This window comes from Phycodurus eques, chromosome 13, assembly GCF_024500275.1.
Source record: "Phycodurus eques isolate BA_2022a chromosome 13, UOR_Pequ_1.1, whole genome shotgun sequence".
NCBI classification, from domain to species: Eukaryota; Metazoa; Chordata; class Actinopteri; order Syngnathiformes; family Syngnathidae; genus Phycodurus; species Phycodurus eques.
The window spans coordinates 25,805,398-25,828,308 of NC_084537.1; the positions used below are offsets into that span (position 1 = coordinate 25,805,398).

At 52.4% G+C, this 22,911-nt stretch overlaps 3 protein-coding genes across 10 annotated transcripts; 2 read left to right on the plus strand and 1 right to left on the minus strand.

The window, feature by feature from the left end:
• The first annotated feature begins 2,867 nt into the window (after nt 1-2,867).
• On the plus strand, nt 2,868-13,007 carry LOC133411776 (uncharacterized protein CXorf38 homolog). The gene is given in 7 exon segments (XM_061694463.1): nt 2,868-3,053; nt 3,422-3,609; nt 4,409-4,668; nt 4,910-4,979; nt 5,080-5,247; nt 5,478-5,629; nt 11,350-13,007. Coding segments are annotated over 6 exon segments (963 nt in total). The 5' UTR covers nt 2,868-2,884; the 3' UTR covers nt 5,586-5,629; nt 11,350-13,007.
• On the minus strand, nt 7,232-13,390 carry LOC133411496 (granulocyte-macrophage colony-stimulating factor receptor subunit alpha-like). 6 transcript variants are annotated; one of them, XM_061693963.1, is made up of 10 exons: nt 13,033-13,390; nt 12,317-12,416; nt 11,839-11,885; nt 11,600-11,757; nt 11,338-11,513; nt 10,466-10,599; nt 10,234-10,378; nt 8,726-8,837; nt 7,506-7,587; nt 7,232-7,398 (listed from the first exon to the last, which is right to left on the minus strand). In XM_061693963.1, exons 1-10 carry the CDS (start codon nt 13,177-13,179, stop codon nt 7,324-7,326), a joined length of 1,176 nt encoding a protein of 391 aa, XP_061549947.1. In that variant the 5' UTR covers nt 13,180-13,390; the 3' UTR covers nt 7,232-7,323. The 6 variants fall into 6 exon arrangements, with proteins under 6 accessions (XP_061549947.1, XP_061549945.1, XP_061549948.1 ...); XM_061693961.1 differs by having other exon boundaries at nt 11,600-11,885; XM_061693962.1 differs by having other exon boundaries at nt 7,273-7,398; nt 10,462-10,599; nt 11,600-11,885.
• catip (ciliogenesis associated TTC17 interacting protein) lies at nt 12,689-21,653 on the plus strand. 3 transcript variants are annotated; one of them, XM_061693944.1, is made up of 9 exons: nt 12,695-15,025; nt 16,196-16,381; nt 17,218-17,273; nt 17,349-17,435; nt 18,013-18,180; nt 18,695-18,819; nt 19,351-19,427; nt 19,511-19,578; nt 21,418-21,653. In XM_061693944.1, exons 1-9 carry the CDS (start codon nt 14,533-14,535, stop codon nt 21,607-21,609), a joined length of 1,452 nt encoding a protein of 483 aa, XP_061549928.1. In that variant the 5' UTR covers nt 12,695-14,532; the 3' UTR covers nt 21,610-21,653. The 3 variants fall into 3 exon arrangements, with proteins under 3 accessions (XP_061549930.1, XP_061549928.1, XP_061549931.1); XM_061693947.1 differs by having other exon boundaries at nt 14,538-14,724; XM_061693946.1 differs by lacking the exons at nt 19,351-19,427; nt 19,511-19,578 and having other exon boundaries at nt 12,689-15,025; nt 21,418-21,511.
• The last annotated feature ends 1,258 nt before the right edge of the window (nt 21,654-22,911 follow it).

Here is a 22,911-nt window from a genome sequence, read left to right on the forward strand (position 1 = left end):
GCGGGGGAGAGGGGGGCTTTAATGCCGAGCGCAGAAACCGATCTACGTATTCATGCGGGTGGCTATCAAAATGACAAACGCGCACAAGCGGACGCGCAGATCGATAAGCACGGACGTGCAAACGGCCGCGAGGAAGCTCGGCGTTCTTCAGGGGTCGCGTGCGCTCTTCTCATTCGGACTCGGAGGCCGAGATGAGCTCCTTCCTCGTCGCGCCCCCTCCCGTCGTCTCCGCTTCTCCCGCGGCCGTCGGCAACGCGGGGTCCCGCTCGGGTTCTCGACACCTTGGCGATGAGTCGCAGAAACCGGCGACGGTGATTTTGCTTCGTTGTTTGGAAGAGAGCTGGAAGGAGACACAGCGAAAGGAGATGCGATGAGAGGAGGAGCCCGATCTTGCTCGGGGGATCCCAAAAAACTGGATTTCAGCGAACAACGGTCTCCTCTGACAAAGCGTTTTGTGCGGGAGGGCAGAAGGAGGGAAAGTGAAAGGTTGTAACAAAGCATTCGGCGAGCAGATAGCTCTGACAGCCGCTCGGGGCCGGGGGGCATCGGGCGGGGTGGCGCTTCCCTTTGAAGGCCGCGACGGTTGGGTGCGTGCGTGCGTGCGTGCGTGAGTGCTTGGGGACCTGCGCGGTGAGGACTGCACATTGGGATTTCTTTCGGAATACTAATGTCTCTTTGATCTCCTCTGCTTAAGAAACACCCTGCTGGGATGGCGGGACCGCTGGGCACGCGCAGGCCTCACGCGCATACCCGCACTCATCAACACACGCCGAGGCATCTCATCTTCTTCAACTGTATTCAAATCCGTCGAGATCCCATTACAAAGATGGAGGGTATTTGTTTTTGCCAGTACATCCTAAAAGACTCAAGATTCAATTTTCATGTCCAGCGGAAATTCGTCGATTCAACGCAAATGTCTTTTGGTTCACGTCATTGAATGTAATGTGTTTTAACGGCGCGTCTGTTCAGAGTTGCCGTCAAACGTTCTTTTCCGCGTCCTCCGGAGGCTTCGGCTTTTCCCGACGAGCGCGCGCCGATCGATCGAAGAGCCGACAACGCGCAAACGCTCCGACTTCGCAATTTCTCCGAAATATCTGCAGGCCCGCGTTTCCCTCGCACGTTCGCCGGTTACAGCGAGCGAGCGCGAAAAGCTCGCTGAGGGCATCGCCCGGTCACACGTGCGTTTACAAAGAAACACTGTACACGATGCATAAAACTCTTGTTGAAGGCCTTCCCGCAAGGGTTGAAGCTGTTACATCGTACGAAAGCTTCTTTAGCCGTTTACTATGGGATAGCACTTCAACCGATACTTTTGGCAATGTAGTGTATTTCTCTACCTTTGCATTTGTTTGATCGTCTTTCGCGACACTTGTTGATATTTTTTCATCTGACTCAGGTGACAACTGCCGTTGTGGTAAAGGTAAAGTTGAAACTAAGCTTGGCCGCGAAGGTGCAGACGAAAATCTCCCCGACATGTTTGGACTTTTACCCTCAAGGAAGCGCAGAGGAAGACGTCGCAAAATGGCGAGCTGCCATCTCGGACGCAGCGTGACACCGGCGGCTTCGCTTGGCCCACGAGCGCCACTTAAGTCCCGCGTCGTGCCACGAAGTCCGACCGGTCCCGGGAGACTCGATTCCCGACATCCGCGCGTCGGCTCTCGCCAGCTTTTGGTCGCCGCTCGGCGACGCCGCCTCTCATCGGCCTCACAATGGCGCGGTGACCTCGCCGCAGGTTCAGGGGCAGCACAAACTTTATTTTTACTGCGTCTGCGGTGCACTGCACCATATATATATATATATATATATATATATAAGAGAGAGTCTCATTATGTCAGTTGCCAAGACAGCCGACACAAGTCTTGACTTGACAAGCGATGATAATCATTTGTCATTAGATTTTTCATGGCACCTCCCGCCCAACGTGGACTGGGACAAGGTCACCGCCCGCGACCCAAAGAGAACATCGGAAACGGATCGTCCCCATCATCATCAACTCTTTTTCTCTGCGAGTACCTGTATATCCGATTCCCCTTCTCTTACCGCATTTCAAGTGTGAGAAACAAATGGAATTTGGCCCTTTTTGGAGGCTCTGCGGGGGAAAACGTTTGGGATGATTTCAAATTCGAGGCGTTGATGCTCAATGCAATCCCGATTGACAGCGCAAATGGCGGCGGCCCACCGAAACACTCGTCTTGCGTAACGGTAAAGACATAAACCGCTTCGTAAAAACGCCGCGAGTTACGCAGTTACGCGATCTCGGGGAATTCACGACGGCAACGGGGAGGAACGAGAGCAACGATGACGAGCGCCAAGATATTCCCCATCCGCGGTCTTCGTTAAAAGAACGATTTGTTCGGAATGTTCGGCAAAGTTATGGGAACGGCGCGTTTGGAGAAATCGAAGCAGAAGAGGAGCTGACAACTGTCCAAATGGAGATTGGAGACAGGACAACCGGCAGTAAAAATACGGTTTGACGTTTTGACTTGAGAATCACTTTTTGACTTTCCACGAGTATACGTGCTTCTAACTGAAGTATTCTGATCGCGAGGTTGTGCTGGTAGACACGGAGTGTCTTGTCCAGCGCGTGTGTAAAGATACAAAACTACACCGGAGTTTTGCACACATCAGGTAAGTTATTGATTTCAAAAAGAAGCTATTTGAGTAAGCTGCAGTTTCCGGTAGGTGGCTTGTCTCTCAAGATGCCCGAGAAGAAACGTGACACCAACGCTAAATGCACGCCCGCCGTGAAAAAGGCGCGTGTAAACATATGGCTTGTGCGTCGACAGCGCCCTCTGGCGACGAGATGTGGGCGTGCTTGCGGGGGGCGGGGCCGCTCTCGCTGAACTTCCTGCTCGCTCGCTCGTCTTTTCCTCGAGCCGCCGCCATGTGCGAGGAGCTGCTCGCGCGTCTCAACGACCCGCAATCCGCCAACTGGCTGAAGGCGGGCCAGTGCCTGTACATCGTCAAGGACGCCGTGCATCCCTTCGCCGATCAGCGCGTGCGACTTTTCCACCGAGATTTGCTCCGCGACGAGCCTCGTCTGCGGCGGCGACGTTAAGGTGCGCAAAGGTCAACGTCGGTCGTCACGCGCTCGAGTCGTGTTGCTTCGAAAGAAAGAAGGAAGGAAAGAAAGGGAGGGAGGGCGGCGGGCACTGCACGAGCCAATCAAAACAGCAAGGCTCATTTAGCTAGGCTGTGATGATCTTTCCCCCCAAATCAGAATCAGAATCATCATTATTTTGCCGAGTATGTCCAAAAAACACACAAGGAATTTGGCGCTCGAGTCCGACAACAGTCGGTCAGTCAATTGACAGAGAACACAAATGTCAATCAGTGGAGATATCGAGAGCTTCTTTGTGGCGTCTTAAACTGTGTCCTCATCGTCAGTGCTGTTTTCAAATAGAGTCACTCGAGCAAAAAGTCAGACGCAGCTAGCGCAGAAACAAGCGAGCGTTTCGTTTGACGCCCGTGCAGCTTTCCAGGGCCCGCGGCTCGTGTTTGCGCTGGAAGTCCGAGATCGTCAAGCACCACAGGAGACCCGAGTCCGCCCTCCACCGGGACAACCGCGCTCCTTCTGCGTGGCCGACGCACCACTGGGAGCTGGCCAAGGTCCGTGCAAAAACACCTCGCCGTAAGCCTTCTTTTCCGGCTCTCGATCTTGACCGTCGACGATGCGCCGGCCTTCTCGACGTCGACGAACTTGTTCTCGCGCCGGCGCGGAAAGCAACTCGAGGCGCTCCGAAGTCGGCGGCCGGCCCGGCGCCGTTTGCGAGCGAGAGCCGATTGACGCTGAAGGCTACCGGCTCGATGCGCACTCGCGCCAATTACCCCTCGTAGTAACTTATGTTATTCATAATAATGGTCGCTATTTATGCGAGGACACCGAACACGGACGGGCAGGATTCCTCTCGCAAAAATGACGAAACCGATCAATATGAATATGCAACAGTAAAAGTGTTGACGTTCAGAAACGATGGCTTCTGTACCATTCCTAGGAAATCACGATGGCCCGAGACGGGTCGGAAGTACTCGTGCGGTCCTTGGGGGAGCCCGCAGCGCAGAATGCGTTTGACTTCCTCAAGTGAATATTTGGCAAGTTTCACAAATGAACGGCAAATGCTGAGCGCCAACTTGAAGTTGGGCGGGAAACAGAAAGAGATGCAAATCCACTTTTAGTGCGCCTATGGCGCACTTTGCTCTCGGAAGGTCAGTGACGAGCGACCCGGGCGGTCCGCTTTATTTTATTCGGCCGTCGCAGGTTGTTGCTCAGCGGACGGAACGCTTTACGGCTCGCGCGCACGTCCGCTAATGACGAAACCGAATGTTCATATTCCCGTTTAGCCTGAGGCGTTGCGAATGCGGCGCGGCAGCGAGCCCGCCCGGTTCGCAAGAATTCTGATGGAAATAGAAGCGAAATTCCAACCTCAAGCTTCCGGAAAGTCGCCGTGTATTTTTGTTTGTTCCGGCCCGCGTGAAGGCGGCGCATCAGTGCGATCCCTCCGCTCTGCTCAACCTCATCAACGTCTGCCACTGTTTTGCCTCCGTGACCTCTAACCCGGCTCGCGTGACAGAGGTGAGCGTCCCGACAATGCTAACCTGTGCAAAAAAACAAAACAACACAAAAAGAGCACTCGGCTTTTGTCCTTTGACGAATCATCGTGCCGCTCCGTGAGATAAGCGGTCGACGCCACCTGGGAAAGTAGGTGAAGCGCGTAGCAGACACGGGCCACGTTACATTCGCCGCCGATCACGAGCTGAGCGTAGCGAATTCACCGATTGCTCAGCGTTGTCGATCTAAAGCGCCGTTGCGGTTTTGTGCTTCCGTACGGCGCGTGCGTCGCAGCTGCTCAGATTTCGGAAGGAGTCGATGCGTTCGGCTAACCTGCGCGTGAACGACCCGTGGCTGGAGAAATTCACGTTTCGTGCGGCTGTTCGGCCACGTACCCGGCATGGCGCCGGCGGAGCGACGGCTAACCCGGGTGAGCGCGTCTGCCTTTCTTCGCCGCCTTTGCTATGATAGGACACTTTTTCTTTCAAATGTTCTTCTATTTTCTGGCACCTCGTAACGTCTCGTTGCAGATGCTGGCAGTTGATTTGTCAATACGCGCGACCGACGCCGTGGATTATACCGGCACGGCGTTAGCTGCGGATTACGATATCAGCCCCCGACTAATCGCCCAACGGGAGGCGGCCTTACTACAAGAGAGGCTGCGGGAGTTGCGGCCTTCGGCCGAAGACGAAACCGTGGTGAGGAAACGCAATCGAGTGCGGCGTCTCTCCATCGTCCGAGGTTTTATTTCTTCACGGGATGGATGTTTTGCTCATGTTGGAAAGTGCTCACTTGCGGTTCTGTGTGTAGCTTCCTTCTTGCTCGATGCGTTATGAATACCTTACGATGCGAGCACTCGTGTCCGTCTTCTCTTGACGGTCGGTACGTGCAAAATCAAGGGTTTCGAGCGGTCTTTTCTCTTTCGCAGGACAGCGAGCAGCTGACGATGCCGCAGGGCTTCCTGCGGGAGAACAAAGATCTCGGCGCCAAGTTTTCTGCCGAGCCGCCGTCCGTCGGCACGTCGAGTCAGAGCTGACGCGCGGCCGGCGGCCGATTGGGCGATTGTCTACGATCTCGCCAGTAGGTTTTTATCCGCTACGTTCTTAATTGTGCGTGTAGAAATCTGACAAGAACCTGAAGCAGAAAAGTCCCCTTTGCCGCTTTATGTTCGACACCGACATGACTACGGGTTCCGAAATGTTTTTCGATACGTTGTTGAATCAGAGGGATGCCGAAGAGCTTTTTTGTCTCCTGGCTTTCCGCCGCCATCCATTTCTTTCTAGCCCTATTGCCTGTATTGTGTTTTTGTCACGTGCTGTGTATATTGCGCAACTGGAAATGTTACACAATGCAAAGCAAAGCATTCCTCTACCAACGCAATAAGAAAAAGTATCATTTCTATCGAATGTATTTACTGTCGTAAGAAATGCCAATCAAAGCCGACACCGCAATCCCGACACGGGTCACGCCGATGTTACGACTTGCTACCGGCAGCCCTCGCGGTACGCCCGGCGTTATTTGAACACGATTCGGTCCCAAGCGGTTTGCACGTCTGCCTCGCGGTCCTAAGGTTGAGGGTTCCGACCCTCGGGCTTTCCTGTGTGGGGTTTGCCTTTTCTCCTTACGCTTGTGTGGGTTAGCTAGCGTCACGTGTTCCCGGTAAGCGTTTATTTTCCAAATGTTGCGAGCAAAACGAAAAGCGGCTCAATTCCAAAAGGGATGTGCCCGAGTTGAGTGTTCCCAATCGCACAAGATGGCCACAGTTACACAAGCACACCCTGTTTCCTCAGAACTCTCTAGATCGTAACACAATACGCGCATTATTTGTACAAACAAAAAAGGATTTTTGATTTCATTTTTAAAAACTTGATATGCCGTCTTAACGTGTGTGCATTCAATCCTTTTTTTCCAAAGCCAAAGTGTAGTGCGGCCTCGCCTTTTTGTCGGGAGAGGCCACCGCAACTGAAGCTTCGGGGACCCATTTTCACATTTTGCAAACGATTCGTCCGATTCGGGCTTCATTTGCCCATCGCGATGCTCTGTGCCCCGTCGTTGGCCGGCGAGCCGCCGCCCGAAGTCAGCTGGGAGACACTTCCGATCGCCGGGACGGTGATCGATGAGCTCCGTCGATTTGGATTTGGTCGGCTCCGGCTCACCCGTGACCTTCGTCGAGGAGGACAAGTGCGCGGAAAACCGATGTCGGCGGTCGACGTGAACTCCCGGCGTGTCGATAAACTCTTCGCATCGGCTCGAAGCGATTTCACGTTTTGACACCATCGAAGCGAAGGCGCGTTCGGTATCGTACGTTCGGAGGTGCCGATGAACGATTTGTTTGGGAGTCGCGCGCGCTCTCAGCGTTCGGTGGAAAAATCGTTTGAACTGAAGACAAACGTGTTGTTGTCACTTTTACCAACTTGTTGTAGATTTGCATTTACTAACCCTATTTCAATGTTTTAAACCACAATTACGGTTTATTTTCAACGAATGAAACTAGCACAGGTTTTTGAGCTTTTCCTTGCCTGATTGGGGGTTTAGATTATGGGATGTCGTCAGTCGTTGCCAACTGCGGGCCTTTGAGACTTTTTGGTGATTAAGGGCGGAAAAAAATAAACTGTTTATCTGTAAACACGTGAACGATATGTTATGACGATGAACAAAGAGACTTAACCGCATGCTGCAATTTGATAGAAACGCACGTTCGGCGCATTTTATGATCCCTGAGAAATTCTGGACAAACTCATTCTAATCATTTCATTGTTGCGATGAAAATGACTTCATAACTGTTTCTCTGTGTCCTCCACCACTGTGATCTCCTCTTCACACTTCACCGATGTCGCAGGAAGATAAAACTGGGAAAATATACATTTCACAAAGGTTACATTTTTTAAAGTGGCAGACGAACGGCCCTTGTTGAATTCTCCGATGTGTCCGCGATTGCTTGCGTAGACGTCCTTACGTCGAATGTGTTGTTTTCGTCCAGGAAATATTTGTACTTTAATGGGGGGCGAGGAATCGTGGGATACAGAACCTCCTTCACCCTAAAAAAACAAACCCAGAGAAAGTCTTTTGTTTTTCTCATTTCTTTTCAAACAAGTACTCAAGTGAAACAAGAGGCGCACGCTGTCATACATTGCTGTCAAAAATACTTTTTATTTTTACGTCACTTCAATGTTTCAGATCATCAAACTCATTTGCATACCAGAGAAAGATAACACAAGTAAATATAAGATACAGTTTGTTGTTATTTGTTAAGGGGGAAGAAAATCCAAACCTATTTGTCCCTACGTAAGAAAGTCATTGGCCCTTGAACCAAAGACCCGGTTGTGCCGCCCTTGGTTGTCATAGCTGAAGCTTCTGAGGTAGACCTGCTCGTTTGTTTCGGGTTTTCTAGTAGACGGCAACATTCATTGCTCTATGAATCGCGGCAAGTCGTCCAGGTCCCGAAGTAACAAAGCCGCCGCCGCCGCCGCCATGTTGGACTGTTGGCATGCTGTTCTTTTGATCGGATGTCGTGTTACGGAACAGGCCTCACTTCTGCAAATGTGAACGTTTATCGACTTTGATCCGCAGAATATTTCTTCAGAAGTCCTACGGATCTTCCGTATGTTTCTTGTTCTTTTTTATTAGTACTGGCCTTTTGTTGCCCACAGCTGGATAGTTGTCCTTTTTTTCTTAATAGATCCAATCATCATTTACAAACTTTGGGAGATATTAAAATGGTCTCGATGATCCAGACTGTTTAACAAAGAGTCTTAGATTTTCTGCTTTAACACAGACAAATCTATTTTGAAATGCTCCGAACGGGAGGAGCGAATCACTTTGTTGACGTTGGGAAGAGCGCCGCAACGTGCGCGCGTGTACCGCAGCTGCCGTTATGTCGCTCGTCGGACGGCGAACAAGTTGAGACGAAATCACCAGCAAGCAACGGGCGCAACTTTGCCTCAAAATAGCTCTTGGCGATCAATGACTTTTACTTAGTATGGCTTTACTTATCAATCACCATCTTTTAATTTCCGCACTAAATATAATATATTACACCACCTCAGCTGTTCGTGTTAACGCTATGTTTTGCGCATGGGCACGTACAAAACCCCTTTTTATCGAGCTGAAGTACGGCCGCGCCGCGCCGCGTCACTCATTTCCGACCTTTCGCGTTTGGGAACCGAGACGCAGTACCTGAGACGGTGGACCCGCAGGAGACAGAACAGAGCGACGAGGATCACGGGGATTCCGAGTGCAAACCAGACCGTCCGCGTGATGTCGAGCGGATCCGATGACCTTTCTATTGCTGTCGAGAAAGATGCATACAGTGAGCGTCCTGTGTAACGTGCGCTGAACTGAGCGGAACCGCAAAGGTCGACGACGCGAAGCAAAAACAGCCAACCTGCTCGGAATTCAGCGCGCTCGGCGACGCGGCCGCAGACTCGTCCCGACGAGCGGCTTCGTCGGCGGCTTGCGGATGAAGCGCGGCCTCCGCCGGTGAAAATACGGTCGACGGGGGCTCGGGCGTCGCGAAATGCAAAGTTGCCGTGCTCGGAGCTGTTCGCGGTAGCAGGCGGCGGCGGCGGCGCCGTATTGGAGATAGGGGATAGGATCGCCCCCTCGTAAAGACGCTCATTTCAGCGAGGCTTAAAATATGGGCTGAACAATGTGCTGCAACTCTTGATCCTCGGGTTATTAGGATGAAAGCGTGTCAGCGTTACGGTGACACCTGGGAACTGTTCTAAATTGTAACAATGTGCGTCTCCTTTAAGGAAACAAATTGGCCGACGCGATGTGAAGAAGTCGAGCTCATAAAAGTGCGGAAATAACGCATGTTTTTGGGGATGTGGGAGGAAAGCCACGCGGGCACGGGGAGAACATGCAAACGCCGCACGAGCGGGGCCGGGGATTGAACCCGGGTCCTCAGAACTGTGAGACTGACGCTCTAACCGGTCGTCCACCGTGCCGCTGGTTCAGAATCATTTCTTCCCAAAAACATTTTGAGCCCAATTTTTCCAACTTCACGTCTACCGTTTGGTGTCCGACGTTTGAAGATTTGCAGCGCCTTTTGTGACGCTGCCAGTGGCATTTTTGCAGCATAATAAATGTTGTTATTTCTGAGATGACAATGAATCGGCGAAAGCTTTTGCATGTCCTTACCGTTATTGTGATTTTATCAAGACAAGGGTATTAATGAGTGGTTGGGATCATTGATGCACTTTGAAGGGCCCCACGCGTGTAAACATTTAAAAAAAAATAAAAAAAAAATAAACTAGGACTTGAAGTGTGGCCGTTTTGGCATTTACTCATTACAAAACCATGGTGGCCTAAAAGAAATGCTCCATTTTATTGATTTATTTTTTTGTAATTAGGGTTACGGATCAAGCCGGCACGGTTAGCGCATCTGCCTCGCAGTTCTGAGGTTGCGGGTTCAAGTCCCGGCCCCGCCTGCGTGGCGTTTGCATGTTCTTTTCTCCGCTTTCCTCCCACATCCCCAAAAGATGCGCGCTCGGTTGATTGAAGACTCGAAATTGCCCGTAGGTGTGAATGTGAGCGCCGACGGCTGTTTGTTGGAATGCGCCCCGCGATCGGCCGGCGACCGGTTCAGGGTGTGCCCCGCATCCGTCCATCCATCCGGAAAATGGACGGATGGACGACGACCGCTGGTGCGATATTTGCGGGCGGAAGGAGTTGAAACTTACTGACAGTGTTGCTCCACCGGCTCCACGACGGCGATCCTAAGCAAGCGGCCGATTTCCGGGCTCTGAGCCTCACGCTCAAGTCGGACGCACGATCGACATTGGGGATCGTGTAAGACAGCTCGCCGCTCCGGATTGTCCATTTCTTCTGTTGACCGGCCAATCGCAGCAGTTAATAGAATAGTCGGACTTCTTTGCAGAATGACATTTGGCTGCGTCTTTTTCTTGGACCTGCCTGGCGTCCCACGTCCAGCTGGTACTGGAAGCAGGCGGGGTGGCGGCCGGCGGCCGCGCGCGGCGCGTCCCAGGTCACCGCCAGGTCGACGTCTCGGACCGAAGCGCGGACGTTTCCGGGCGGAGGCGAAACCTCTGCCGACGCGGGACGACAAAACCTGTTTGCTCTCGCTCGAACACAGCGTCAAAGTCGACAACCCGTTCCGACCCTTTTGTCCCGATCGTGATTGTGTTTGACGTCATGTCATGTTTTCTCCGCGCCGCTTTTTTCTTTTCTCCCCCCCCGTGTCACGTCTACTCGCCGGGTTTGCGTCTCCGGCTTTTCTCGTCAACCCCGCTTCCCGTACGGGTCCGCCCACCGGGTCCCCCGGGCTACCCGCGTCTCGTCCGGGCGTGCCTCGTTGTCCCGTCGATTTGGTTGCCTGCTTGCTTTCGATCTGCGCGTATGTCAAGTTTCCTCAAGTCCTGTCGTGTTTCTTGTCGTGGCGACAGTTCTGTTTTCTAGTGTTTCTCTACTTTGAATTATTATTTTTTTTGTATTTTCATGATTGCATGAGCCCAGTTTGCGTCTTTTGGGAGCTTCCGTCGGCTTCCCTGCTTGGCTCGTCTTCTACTTCAGCGCACTTGAGTCCACCAAAGCCACAAAAACGCTTCAACTTGACAAACTTTGCCCAAAAACAAATGCACTGCAGTCGTTGGCATTTTTGTGATCGCTGCGAACGGATTTTCCCCTGAATGAATGAAAAGAATCGATCCACCCTCTAAATCGCATCCTGTTGACATTGTGCTAAAGGCACAATGTTTCAGTGAGACAATGTCGCATTTGCAACGTCACGACACGGTAACACGATGGAGTTTTGTTTTGTTTCTTACCCATCATTTCAGCGTCGTACGCGTAGCCGTAGACGACCCACCTCTGGCGCAGGGACACGTTGAATCGGACCGTGACGTACAACAGCTCGTCCTCCCTCAGAGCGACGGACGCCGATCCGGAATGTTCTCGAGATGTCGGGCGAAGCGGGCGAACGGTGCCGTTGTTCTCGCAAATGCTGCACGTTAAGGAACAACAGAGCGGTCGCCGCTTGTCAACGTTGGTTTTCACCACTGGCGGAGCTGCGGGAAACGGAGGCCATACCTGATGGAAACATAAAGCTGAGCGTCCGCCGGCAAAGCGGGGAAGGCCCACGAGCAGTTGAGCACATCGTTCGGGTAAAGCGAGCAGTTAAAGGTTTCGTTCTCTTCGATATACACCGTGTCACCGAAATCCGCTTCTGAGGAACTCAACGCTCGGAGCTGGGGAAACAGATGCGTGCGAATTGAAGCTAAGTGCACTCGCACGCGCTCGGGACTCGCAGGTTCGGATACGCTTCTTACGTTAGCGATCAGGTTTTCACCCTGACAGGCGTCGACGTCGGCGGCCTCTGTCGAGAAGGAATATACGTTGCGGTGGCTGCGGCTCACCACCGGCGCGGCGTTTGGTTTTGGTTTTTTTACCTCTACCTGTGTTGTTTGTGTTTTAGGATTATTGTGCAAAACAATGGACCCATTCCCATAAAAGGGGGAAAATAATAAAGACTGAACCTTTCACATTTGTTTGAGTTCACACAAAAGAAGAATGTAAAAGTTTGTCATTAGCTCACAAGTTTGATGCAGGAGAAATTCTCCCCCCCCCCCATTGGTTCCAATGTCCTTGGAGGGATTGTATCAATTTGAAAATTGCCAAATTCAAGTGGTCGTCATGCTTGTTCTATTCCCCCCCAGATGGTGACCCTTCGCTAGACTGCACACGCGGATTATACTGCCGTTGTTGCTCATGGTGCGTGCGTGCGTGCGGGAATCGGTGGTCATCTACCGCTTTGGAAGGCCGCCACGATCAGCAGACCGCAACGAACGAGTGCTTGAGCTCGACACGACTTCATCGCCGACCTGCAAGTGCGCACACGCACGCCGAACTGAAAAGAAAGACAAAAGACGTCGATGAGCGCACACGCGCAGTTGCTGTACGAGCCGCTGCGAAATCATTTCCCGCGGCTTTTCTAACTTCCCTTTTGGGAGGGTCGCCAGAAAGAAGCCGTCGGTCAGTCGCCGAAGGCGTCCGCAAACGCCGAGAGACAAATTACCCGCCGACCTTCCTCTTGCTTTGACTTGTGACTCGGAGCCGACGCGCGGGCGCCTCCTCGTTGAGTGAGCGGGCGCGGTTCAAAAAGTGAACGTCACGTCGTAAGGAGGCACGCCGCGCGCTCGGAGGGAAATATTCGGATGATTATAGCTCGCGGCAAACGGAAAGCCCAAATTGGCCGTCTCTGCAAAATACGATATCACACGACAAACCGTGCGCACGATTTGGAAAGGAGGAATTTGCCCTGCGGAAAGTAGTTCGCCAATGATTTTAAAGTACGAGTGCGGAAATGTACCTTTGAGCGCGTCTCCGTATGTTCGGGGGCGACACATTACTACTTCGACATTCAAGCGAATGGTCGGGACGTGTGAACAGGTTGACTTTTCATGTGAATTGTGGCAATTTAAAAGCTCTTTTTTCTAAATGAGACGGAAGACAAAAGCTTTTACCTCCCGCTGCGTTGACCTTCCTTCGCTCTCTTTGACGGAAGACAAAGTCGCCTTTCTGAAGAAAGGGGAAGTAAGATGCGTCACGCGTGTGCCGTCAAGAGTTTGGGGAAACTTTGGCTCGTTTACAACGACAGCGAGAATTGGCATTCGCTGAAGAATCGTGACAACGAAACCGTTTGGACTTCAAGGAACAAGTCAACGACGGAGCAATAATCGACGTTTGGACTCAAACGCGTCCTGCGACATGATGTTTGGCCCGCAGAAACCGAGACCGGATGAGCTGACCCCATCGGAAGATCGGGAGCTCGGAGGGATCGGAGGATCGGGAGCTCGGCGCTTTGACTTTGAACGGTCGAACTTGTCACCTCCGCGGGAAGCGGAAATGGAGCCGAGATTCAAACCCGGGAACTCTTGACTGTCAGGCGGGCGTGCGAGCCGCTAGGCGGTTCTCAAAGTGTGGCACGCGGGCTCCCTCTAGTGGGACGCGGACGAACCGCCGACCGATAACGGTCCGACTGCGTAACGTTACACGTTCAATATACTTTTTAGGAATACGACTTCCGCCTCGTTTTGGATGAGCACTTCGGCCGACGACGCCGCAGATGCGGACGGCGACGGACGTGATTTGCTCGTCCGAATCGGCCGTGACGAGCGATCGGAGGACAGAAAGACGCCGACGTCACCGAGGGCCGGCCGGCTATCAAATCCCAGCCCGTCGCTAATCTGCTTTCCGTCAACGTCGAGCTCGCGGGCGGATTAGACTCGCGTGGCGAAATGCGATCGGTCGGCCGAGAGAAATGCTACGAAAGGAAGCCTGTTGGGGAACAGTTCCTAAAATGTCAAGGAAGAACTATTCGCATTATAATGAGCGTTTGATCATAAAATCGACATCCGTGCTCCAATGCTGAGCCGCCTTCTACGCGCGTTTTGATGCGTTTATGGTGTACTCTGATTTCTTCGGCATAAGAGGACACTTCTACCGTTTATGCATTTGGGAGTGAACTCATTTTACGATTATTCGCTTTACCGTAGACGACCGCTATCAAACTCGCAGACCGGGGGCCAGATCCGGCCCACCGCATCATTTTATGCGGCCCGCGAAAGCAAATCGACTTCTATGATTCTTGCTCCAATCCGTACCGAAATGTCAAACCGTCGTACGTGATAAATAAGAACATCGAGAGTCGATCTGTCGCGACCGAAATCTTCGGTAACGATATTTCGCCAAATGATTCTCCTCGAAGGCTTCTGCATTTGAAACTCGTGATGCGCCGGCGAGTTTGCGTGTGGATATAATACGATGAGGTGATTTCATGTTTCGCAACGGCCCCGTGAGGGAAAGCGTCACGCAACAAAAGTGAGTTCGACACAAAAAGATGGTTTGTTTCCAATGAGAATTTGAACGGTTGCCTTGGCAAATCCAAGCGCGGAGGCGGGCCCTCTTTCCGAATTGGCCCGCCCACTCGCACGCCACTTGACGGCGCTCGAGCCGCGGTTGCCATGACAACTCCTCTGCAAGCCGGACGAGGAGAGCTCGAGGCCTGCGCCCGCTTTTGGCTTCGGGGGTCCCGGAAGTGTGTTCTCTGCAGGCGCCGGCAGCAATGGAGGCGCCGGAGAGGAGCGAGAAGGGAGGCAAGCTCGCCGCGGAGACGAGAGCCTCCGAGGAAGCGCTCGCCTTCTTGGCCGGCGTCGGTGGGTCGCCTTCGCCATTTGGGGCCTTTTCTTGCGTCGCGACATTCGCGTCCACCGAATTCTCCACGCGGGCGGGCGGGCGGGCGGGCGAGCGGCTGTTTTTGGCACCCGTCGAAGAGTTATAATATATTTCCGGAGGCGGAAGTGGTGACGTCAGCGTTGTGCGGGCTCCCCCGCGATCCGCGATCCACGATCCCAAAACAAGCGAAGCGAAAGCAATTCCGAAATCGCCTTTCAGCTGCGCGACAGCTTATCTTTTTTCAAAATAGCTTTTTGGGCTTTTCCTTGGAGTTGTTCAAAGGTTCGCACACGACACTTTGTACTTTGTACTTTGAACTCGTGTCGAAAACGATCATTCAAACTCCTTTTTTTGTGGCGGGCCGCGCAGGCTTTTCCTCAAGAGGCTCCTTATTTTTATGACCGAGAAACCACAAACGTGAACACGAAATCCCCTCGTCGTCATATTAGTTTGCCGGACAATTAGTTCGAAAGCCGAAGTCACGGGTAACCGTTTGCTCCACGTGAAAAGAACAATGTTTGCCAATGTCTTCATGTTCTTATACAAATGACAATTTGAAATGTTGGTACACATTTGAGCACCAATCGCGGAAGGAAGTTGACGCACGTGCTTTTGGGGGGGGGGGGGGGGGGCTTTTGCGGGCCACGTAAAATGATGTCGCGGGCCGCCCCCGTGCTGCGAGTTTCGCACCCGTGCTCTCCGCACGCACGACTTTGTTTGCAAAGCCTTTTCTCGCTCCGGCGCGTCTTGTACCGAAACGAATCCAAATACAGTAGCGCCGTGGGCCCGAGTGTTCATCAAAAAATGTTTGATTCCTGGCTTTATTAGTGTAAGCCACTGTAACTGCACACAGGTTGACCATTTGCAGTGCACTTCAAGAGAGGGAAATACTAAAAAAGGTATTTGAAAAATGAAGGCAACACTGTGCCTAAACAATTGTTACAAACAAAGAATTCCTAAAGATCAAATGCAAATACTTCCCAGTGGAATAGACTCGTGCATGTCCACAGTTTTCCGTGGTGTTTGGCAAATGAGGCAGTTTTTGGGCTTTGTTTTGTTTTCGCACGGGTGCCCGCTTCAAATACGTCTTTAGTAACGCGAAGAATCCGAAACGATAAACGACCAAAAGCTTCGGGAGAAAGGACGTCATCGGCGGGGGGTTTGAAAATGGTTTCAAGGCAAAGAAATCTTACTTGTGACTTTGGAGACGCTCATGACAAATTGCCTTTCAAAACTCTTCTGTCCTCATTGTGGCATTTAGAAAGTAGAAATCGTTTTGCTAATGCTAATTGAAGTAAAACGGCAAAAGTTGAGTCCGATTTCAGGTCAGACGGCGAGAAACCGAAGCGTGTAGCTCGTTATTTAGCGAGCGCAAACGTGCGTCTGCGCGCTTTCGCCATTGGACGATCGTCCGTTTGTCCTCCGAGGCCGACTCTTTCCTTTGCTCCGCAGAGCCCGAGGAGCTGCCGAAGTGCGCGTTCGCCGACTCTCTGACGACGGCGTCGGAAGGCGGCCGAGACTTGGGGAGCTTCCGCGTGTCGGTGGAGTTCGCCCGCAGAGACGGTCGGCCGTGTTTGCTGCTCCGCGCGCGCGGCCGGGGCGCCGTCGACGACTCCCCGTGCGGAACGACGCTGACAGGTGACGGACGGCGTCGCGCCGGGAACGAACGCTCCGGCTCGGGCGACGTTTTATTCGGGGGCTGGCTCTCGATTTATGCCATTTTATTGGATGACATTAGGACATCTGCCGTAAGTGTCTTTGTTTCCAAACATTGAAACAGAAACGTCCTCGAGTCGTTGAAAGTGCAACAACACATACGTTGACTTAGATGTTTGTTTGTTTTTTTAATGCAAGAAACATCACACGCAGAATCATCTTTATTTGCCAAGTTTGTCCCAAAAACACACCAGGAATTCGTCTGCGGTCGTCGGAGCCGCTCGAGTACGACGACGGACGGACGGACGGGCAGTTGGCAGAGAACACTTTGGAGACGCAAAGACATCAAGCGAATACTTGAAAAAGAATGAAACTGACAAGCTGACAAAAATGTGTGTCAAGTGGAAGGGTTAGGTCTTCAAATTGTGCAAAAACCGATCCTTAATCCCAAACGTGCTGTCGACCGGAAATCGGAAAGCGCAGGTTAGCATTGGCTAACAGGATTATCAGCGTTAGCTTCCGATCAGCAGTTCGCGTCCGCCGATCCGGGCACGACTTGTCGTCGGGCGACGGCGTGGTGCATTTGACAGCTTGCCGGTAGAAGCTGTTTTCAGACCCCGCGGCCTTTTCCGGTGTCCTTGCCGCTAACGATAGCGATACGTTTATCGTTGTGGTTGTAGTCGCAACATATTGAGCTCTTTTCGTGCAGCTAAATACTCTGCTAAGACCGAGAACCCTCCAATTTCTGATCCCGCTCTTGGGGTTTCATTGGACTGTCTCTAATTTGGTTGTCTCTTTCCCCCCCCCCCCCACGTCAGTCTACCTGACCGCCGACCTCGAGGTGCTGGAGGAAGAGCGCCACGAGTACATCAAGGCAGGTCACCGAGCGTCCGCCGGGAAACGCGCCTCCCGAAACGCTCGTAAAACGCTTCGCGTGCGTCTTTTGCAGCTCGACGGCCGCATTTTGGACAAGCGCTGTCACATGGTGCGACGGGACGGACAGATGAGCGTCGATCAAGTTAGCGGTGTCGGAAAGGTGAGCGTCGAGCCGAGCGAAGGGCAAAATGTTCTCGACGACGGGGGACGTTTGCAGCGCCGGAGGCTCGGGGCCGGCAAGGCCGCCTCTGCTGACCTGACCGCGAAGCTACATTTCCGCACGAAATGTCAATATGGCTTCCGTTCAATTTGGTCCGTCGATTCCTTTCCGTTTCTCCGGGCTGCACCGCTTCTAGCAGTGTACGTTGTACACTCTGTCGGCTTTTTTGTCCAGTCAGATTTCAGCCTCCGCGTGTGCGTGTCAGCGTAATCCGCCCGGGGCCTTCATAACCTAAGGTAGCTTCCGCTATATTAGCCACGGGCCCGTCTGTTCGAGCGATGGCATTTGAATTACGGCCCTCGACGACGACTTCGGCGTTTTTCCATCCTCTCGTCGGTCGGCGCAAAAGTCGCCACGGCAATCGGAACGCGTTTGTAACGTTGTTGTCGTGCGTTGCCCGTTTCGGAGCGCGACGTGCCGCCATTAAGGCGCGAGTGGAGCCGATCGCCGCTAAAGGTAGCAAAGGCGTTGCCCGCCCGTGACGCGAACTCACCGCCGAATGTTCGCGTGTGCGCAGGAGGTGACGAGGGACAGCGTCCGGCATCCCGCGGCCGCCCTCCGAGGGCTCGTAACCGAGGGCTCCAACTTCCTGCTCATGCGCCTGATGGCTCTGAGGAAGAAAGTGCCGGAACACGTGACCTTCCTCTCCTTTGACGACAAATTGCGCATCAGCCGCACCGCCTTTGTAAGTGATCGCAAACCTTCCGGACGTACGTATGCGTCCCGATATTTGGGACAATTATGGGATGGGACATCTTGGGTGGTGGCCCGCGGTTACAAAACGGCGCCGGGTTACTCTCACTACTGGTTCCGGCCGACTCGCAGCCGTTCATCTTTTGGCGAGGCACTTTTTCATGCGTTTTTTCATCGGGTTCGAACGGTGTTTTAAAATACACTATTAGACTCGTTCTACACGTGTTTCCAGTGGCTATTCGCAAACAAAATCAACCCTCATTCTTGTAAACTTGGATGAAAACGCGAGTGCCGAGGCGACGGCGGTCGACAACCGGGACTAGTTGTCCGAGGTCAGCCCGTTTGAGGGCCGGCCGTCCTCCGACGCCGACACGGACGGACGGGCGGGCGGGCGGGCGAATGATTTCGCGGAAGTACTGCGCGTTCGCGCAAATGAGGTCGAGGACGAGACTTTGGTCCAAATGGTAAGTGATGTTAAGCAGTGCGGCGTTTGTGTGCGTGATCAGCGAGAGCTGGAGCAGAAGCAGATGGAGATTAACGGGAAAACTGTGGACCTGTTCGGCGTGGAGAGGATTCTTCATTCCGTGGATGAAAGCCCGACGACGTGGCACTGCTACTTTTTGCCCGACGGGTAAGAGCCGTTCCTTCCGTGCATCCGCAGCCGACTCGCAGGGTCGTCACCGAGAGAACGTGGGAACATTGGCACGCGCCTTTATACCATTCCCGCGCTTGATTGGTGAAGAATTTATTCAAGACTTGTGGAATTCGTTATCTCGGCAACATTTAAATGCACCATTTGAGCCATGGAATTTAAAAGCAACGATGACTATAACGCGGCCCGCTTTGTGCGATCTTCCGGAGCGAAGGTTTTCGAAAGAGAACGTCGGACTGCGCGCTTTAGCAAAAATGTATTCCGTCCGATGTACTCGAAGGCACATTTGGGGAGCGCTCGTCCAAAACGAGACAAAAGACGCATTAGGAGGAAGGAGCGATTCTGCCGAGGCGGAACACGGCGAATACGCTCGATGCTTTTGCGTGTTAACGTCGTCGTGAACGTCGTTCAAGCGAATGCGGAAAAACCTCCAATCCGCCTTCGGGCCGCGTCGCGCTGGTCCTCGTGACGTGTACGACAAGAATATTTTGCCTGTGAACGTTTTGTCAGGCATCTTGCGAGCAGATCGCAGGTGGGCTCTCCGGTCACGATGAGGTTACTGCAGCTGCCGTCGCAGAACGAAGAAGGTAGCGACACCCTCGTACGGGACACTGTACTCGTTCTAGCGGCACGGGCTTTCTTTACGTGTTGATGTTTGTTTTTCTCAAAGCTTATGAGAAAATCCCCTTGGTTTGGGAAGAAGACATACAGATGCGCTCCAAGTTCTTGGATAGAAAGGTAAGAATAAATGTCCAGCTCACGGTATCCAAATATCTCGCACAACATCATCATAACTGGGGATGATATAGTCCAGAACCACCTGGAGTACACAAAAACTCCCGCCCGCTCTAAACACACTTAACACCGGTTCCAAAAATACTTTGGGAACGCAAAAGACGCAAACACTTCTACTGTGCGTATTGGAGATGCGAAAGACCGGACGACGCTCGATTGCGGCGACGAGGTGAACGACGCTACGCTGCGGCCCGTCCGCTCGCATCTCGACGCGGCGTGCCGAAAACCACGCGAGTGCCCGGGTGTGTCGCCGGCTCGCGCAAACCCCCATCGAATGTGTCACGATCGCTCGCCGAATGGCGGCTTTTCATTTTCAATAAATCCTCGGAACTCTCGGAAGCCAAATCGGACGAAGACTCGAGCGGTCGGATGACAAAAGCGAAAGAGAAGCGCTTGAGCTTGATGGCAGGACGTTTATTGAAAGCTTTGAACAAACCGACCCAAATTGCGAACGTGGCCTTGAATGCATTCCTCGTGGGACTCGCCATTGGTCCCGACGGAGTTTTTTCAGTCGTGTCGCAGAAAGGTTCAATATTCACGTTATTCAACTTTGATTTATAATTGTGTCTCCGCTTCTTTTAGCGCCGCATCTTATCGCTCCTGCTATATAACTAAAAGCAATATGCTTTATTATCAACTATATGCTTAGCTTTTAGTTGTACTAAGTGCTTTGGTTGTAATGGCGTCTGAAGTTTAGTCCTATTCATGAGCTGGTTATGGCGTTCATGTCCCTCTTGGGGGCGCCATGGTTTCTTTTTCTAACTCAGGCCTCGCCAGTTGACCGTCATAAAACATCTAGGCGTCGTCAGGCTGGTATCAAATTAGGCCTTCGCGACTTTGACGGAGACTAACCGGCGTCTCGTCCTCGACGTTCAGCTTCGCTCTTCTACGACGTCCGCAGGCGTCACCGAGCCGGCACGACGCACTTCTCGTTCGGAGCCTACGTGGTCGACTGCGTGTCCCGTATTCAGTTACAAGATGAGATCGATCATGATTAGTACTTCCTTACAATCGACACGCAGCAACAATTGTATAAAAAGAACGTCGTTCATCACCCACACAAGCGTTTGACTTCCACGTTACCTTTCAAAAGGCTTCGAGGTCAGCCGGCGCCTTAACGCCATGGATGAATGTGTGAAAAGTGCGACAGCAATACATTGGCTTTTGACGTCATTAGATTTGCACGAGATATCGCAGTCGTCGCTTTGGAGCGTTTAGCCACCGAAGAACACGACGACAACGATGCACGGCACGGCATGAGCGCACGTAACGAACGGTGAGACGCGACAGCCATGTCGACGCTTCCCCGGAAAGCACCGCGCGCGGCTTTCGCCGACCGACGGCGGCGCTCGGTTCAAGTGTGACAAATGCTTCGAAGCGGCGAATCGTCGGAGGCCAACCGTCTCCGGGCGATTCGTAAAATCCCCATTTAAAACTGCAACATATGTTTACTTGGGTTATGTTTGTTTGATGATCTTCAACTTTAAAGTGGTGAAACAATTCAAAAGGAATCCGATTTTGAGAAGGGGGCCGAACGTTTTCCACGGCGCGGCGTACGAGCAAAAGAAAACAAGAAATCTCCCCGACGCTCACCGTCGTAGCGGATCGTCCTTCTAAAGGCCGTTTATTTTTTCGACCGATCCAGTATGGAGCCTTAGTCCTGCGCTAATATTAATATTGACGCTATCGATGCTAATATTGTGGCATCGCGCATCTTGCGGAACGTGACGGCGTCGATCCGAGCCGATTCGGAGACTTTGTGTGTTTGCGGCATGGTTGCAGGAGGAGCTGAAGGCTGACCACGCGTCCTACCTGAAGGCTCACCCGGAGATCCGTGCGCTCATTTCGGACTTCCTGCAATTCCTGCTGCTCAAGAAACCCGATGATGTCTTCCAGTTTGCTCGGGAATATTTCCTCCCCTTCACCTCGGACGGCGGCCCGGACTCGTCCAAATCTGCTCTGCTCGCTGAGTGACATGGAATTAGGATAGGATCCAAATAAAGCCAGTTTCTCACATACCTCCCGGTTGTTTGGAGGTTATTTCCGAATTTCCGAGTGTGCGTTTGGGTCGTTCTGCCGAGACTTGCACACTCGCAATTCCTCTCTGTTGGGAAAGTCCTGCAGCGGTTTACAAGGAACGTAGACGTGATCTTACTTTTTGACCAACCGCCGTCCAGTAGGATTGCGAGAGCGCAGAAGAGCTTTCCGTCTCGTGATTGCTTTTCGTCGTCGGGAGCGTGAGCGAGGTTTGAAAGGCAAAGGCTAGACCGGGGTCGCGGTCGGCGCAGATTACAGTCGGCACCTGAGCGCTAGCGACGGTCCTCCGGCGCCCAAAGAAGCGCCAGCGAGAGCGTCGATGGCAGTTGAATTTCGGGAGAAGTACGAAACCCCGTCCGCTCCATCTCGGGGGAGAGCGGCTCCTGCCGCCGCACGACCGGCACGCAGGATGGCCTCGCGCTTGAATTCGAGGGAATCCGAGCGATGACGCGACAGCGACCGGGGACTGGCTCGCGGACACTCGCGTACGGTCGCCGGGGTCCAGGATCAAACCCGCAACCTTTTGAAAAAGCTGTCTTTGGACCGCTTCCTGAAAGACTTTTGATAAAAATGCGAGCGTTGAGACGGCTTAATTCACATCCATATTTCGCTTCCTCGGGTTTAACCGCAGCAGACTTCAAAACAAGATCACCATTTGACAGCGAGCGGTTCAGCATCGTGACGAGAATGTCGGATCCGAGTGTTGACCGAAGTTTTTGATGAGCGGACAGCTACAGAACATGTATTGCGATCGTGTGTTCGATAGAAGAAGGCAAGGAAACAGTTAATCAGCTTGAAAGGACAAAAATATTGCTTTCAATACACGAGAGATTCTCCAGAGAAATTTGTGCAATTTTTTAATTTCCGTTTTTGTCTTTGGAATGACTAGGGTTAAATTACGCAGCCCCAGACATGACGTGTTAAAAAAAAAAAAAAAAAACACAAGCTACTACTTCGTGCGCACGAAATAGTTACAGCGTGAGCACGAAGAAGCCGTGGCTCCGTACTGGCCTGGAGGGTAAGCAAATCGAGCGCACTTTCACGGACCGCTGAAACTGCAAGACACATGCGATAGCGTCAGGGTAAGTTTATTTATCATGTTCTCGGCAATATCTTATTATTCTACATCTAAGCAGTTATTTGATTGGGTCTATGTTTGCTACTTTGTTACAGCGAGTTAGTAGACTACTCTGTGTGTGTTGGTCGGAACTGCAACTCTGCCTCGACTTTCAACTTCGA

Coding starts and splice junctions, on each gene's coding strand:
- catip (XM_061693944.1), top strand. CDS start 14,533: ATGACAACTCCTCTGCAAGCCGGACGAGGAGAGCTCGAGGCCTGCGCC. Junction 15,026..16,195: donor TTCCTTGGAGTTGTTCAAAG/GTTCGCACACGA, acceptor TTTGCTCCGCAG/AGCCCGAGGAGCTGCCGAAG. Junction 17,436..18,012: donor AAGTTAGCGGTGTCGGAAAG/GTGAGCGTCGAG, acceptor GCGTGTGCGCAG/GAGGTGACGAGGGACAGCGT.
- LOC133411496 (XM_061693961.1), bottom strand. CDS start 13,179: ATGCCAATTCTCGCTGTCGTTGTAAACGAGCCAAAGTTTCCCCAAACT. Junction 8,838..10,233: donor CCGGTGGAGCAACACTGTCA/GTAAGTTTCAAC, acceptor CTTTCTCGACAG/CAATAGAAAGGTCATCGGAT. Junction 7,399..7,505: donor ACGAAAACAACACATTCGAC/GTAAGGACGTCT, acceptor ATATTTTCCCAG/TTTTATCTTCCTGCGACATC.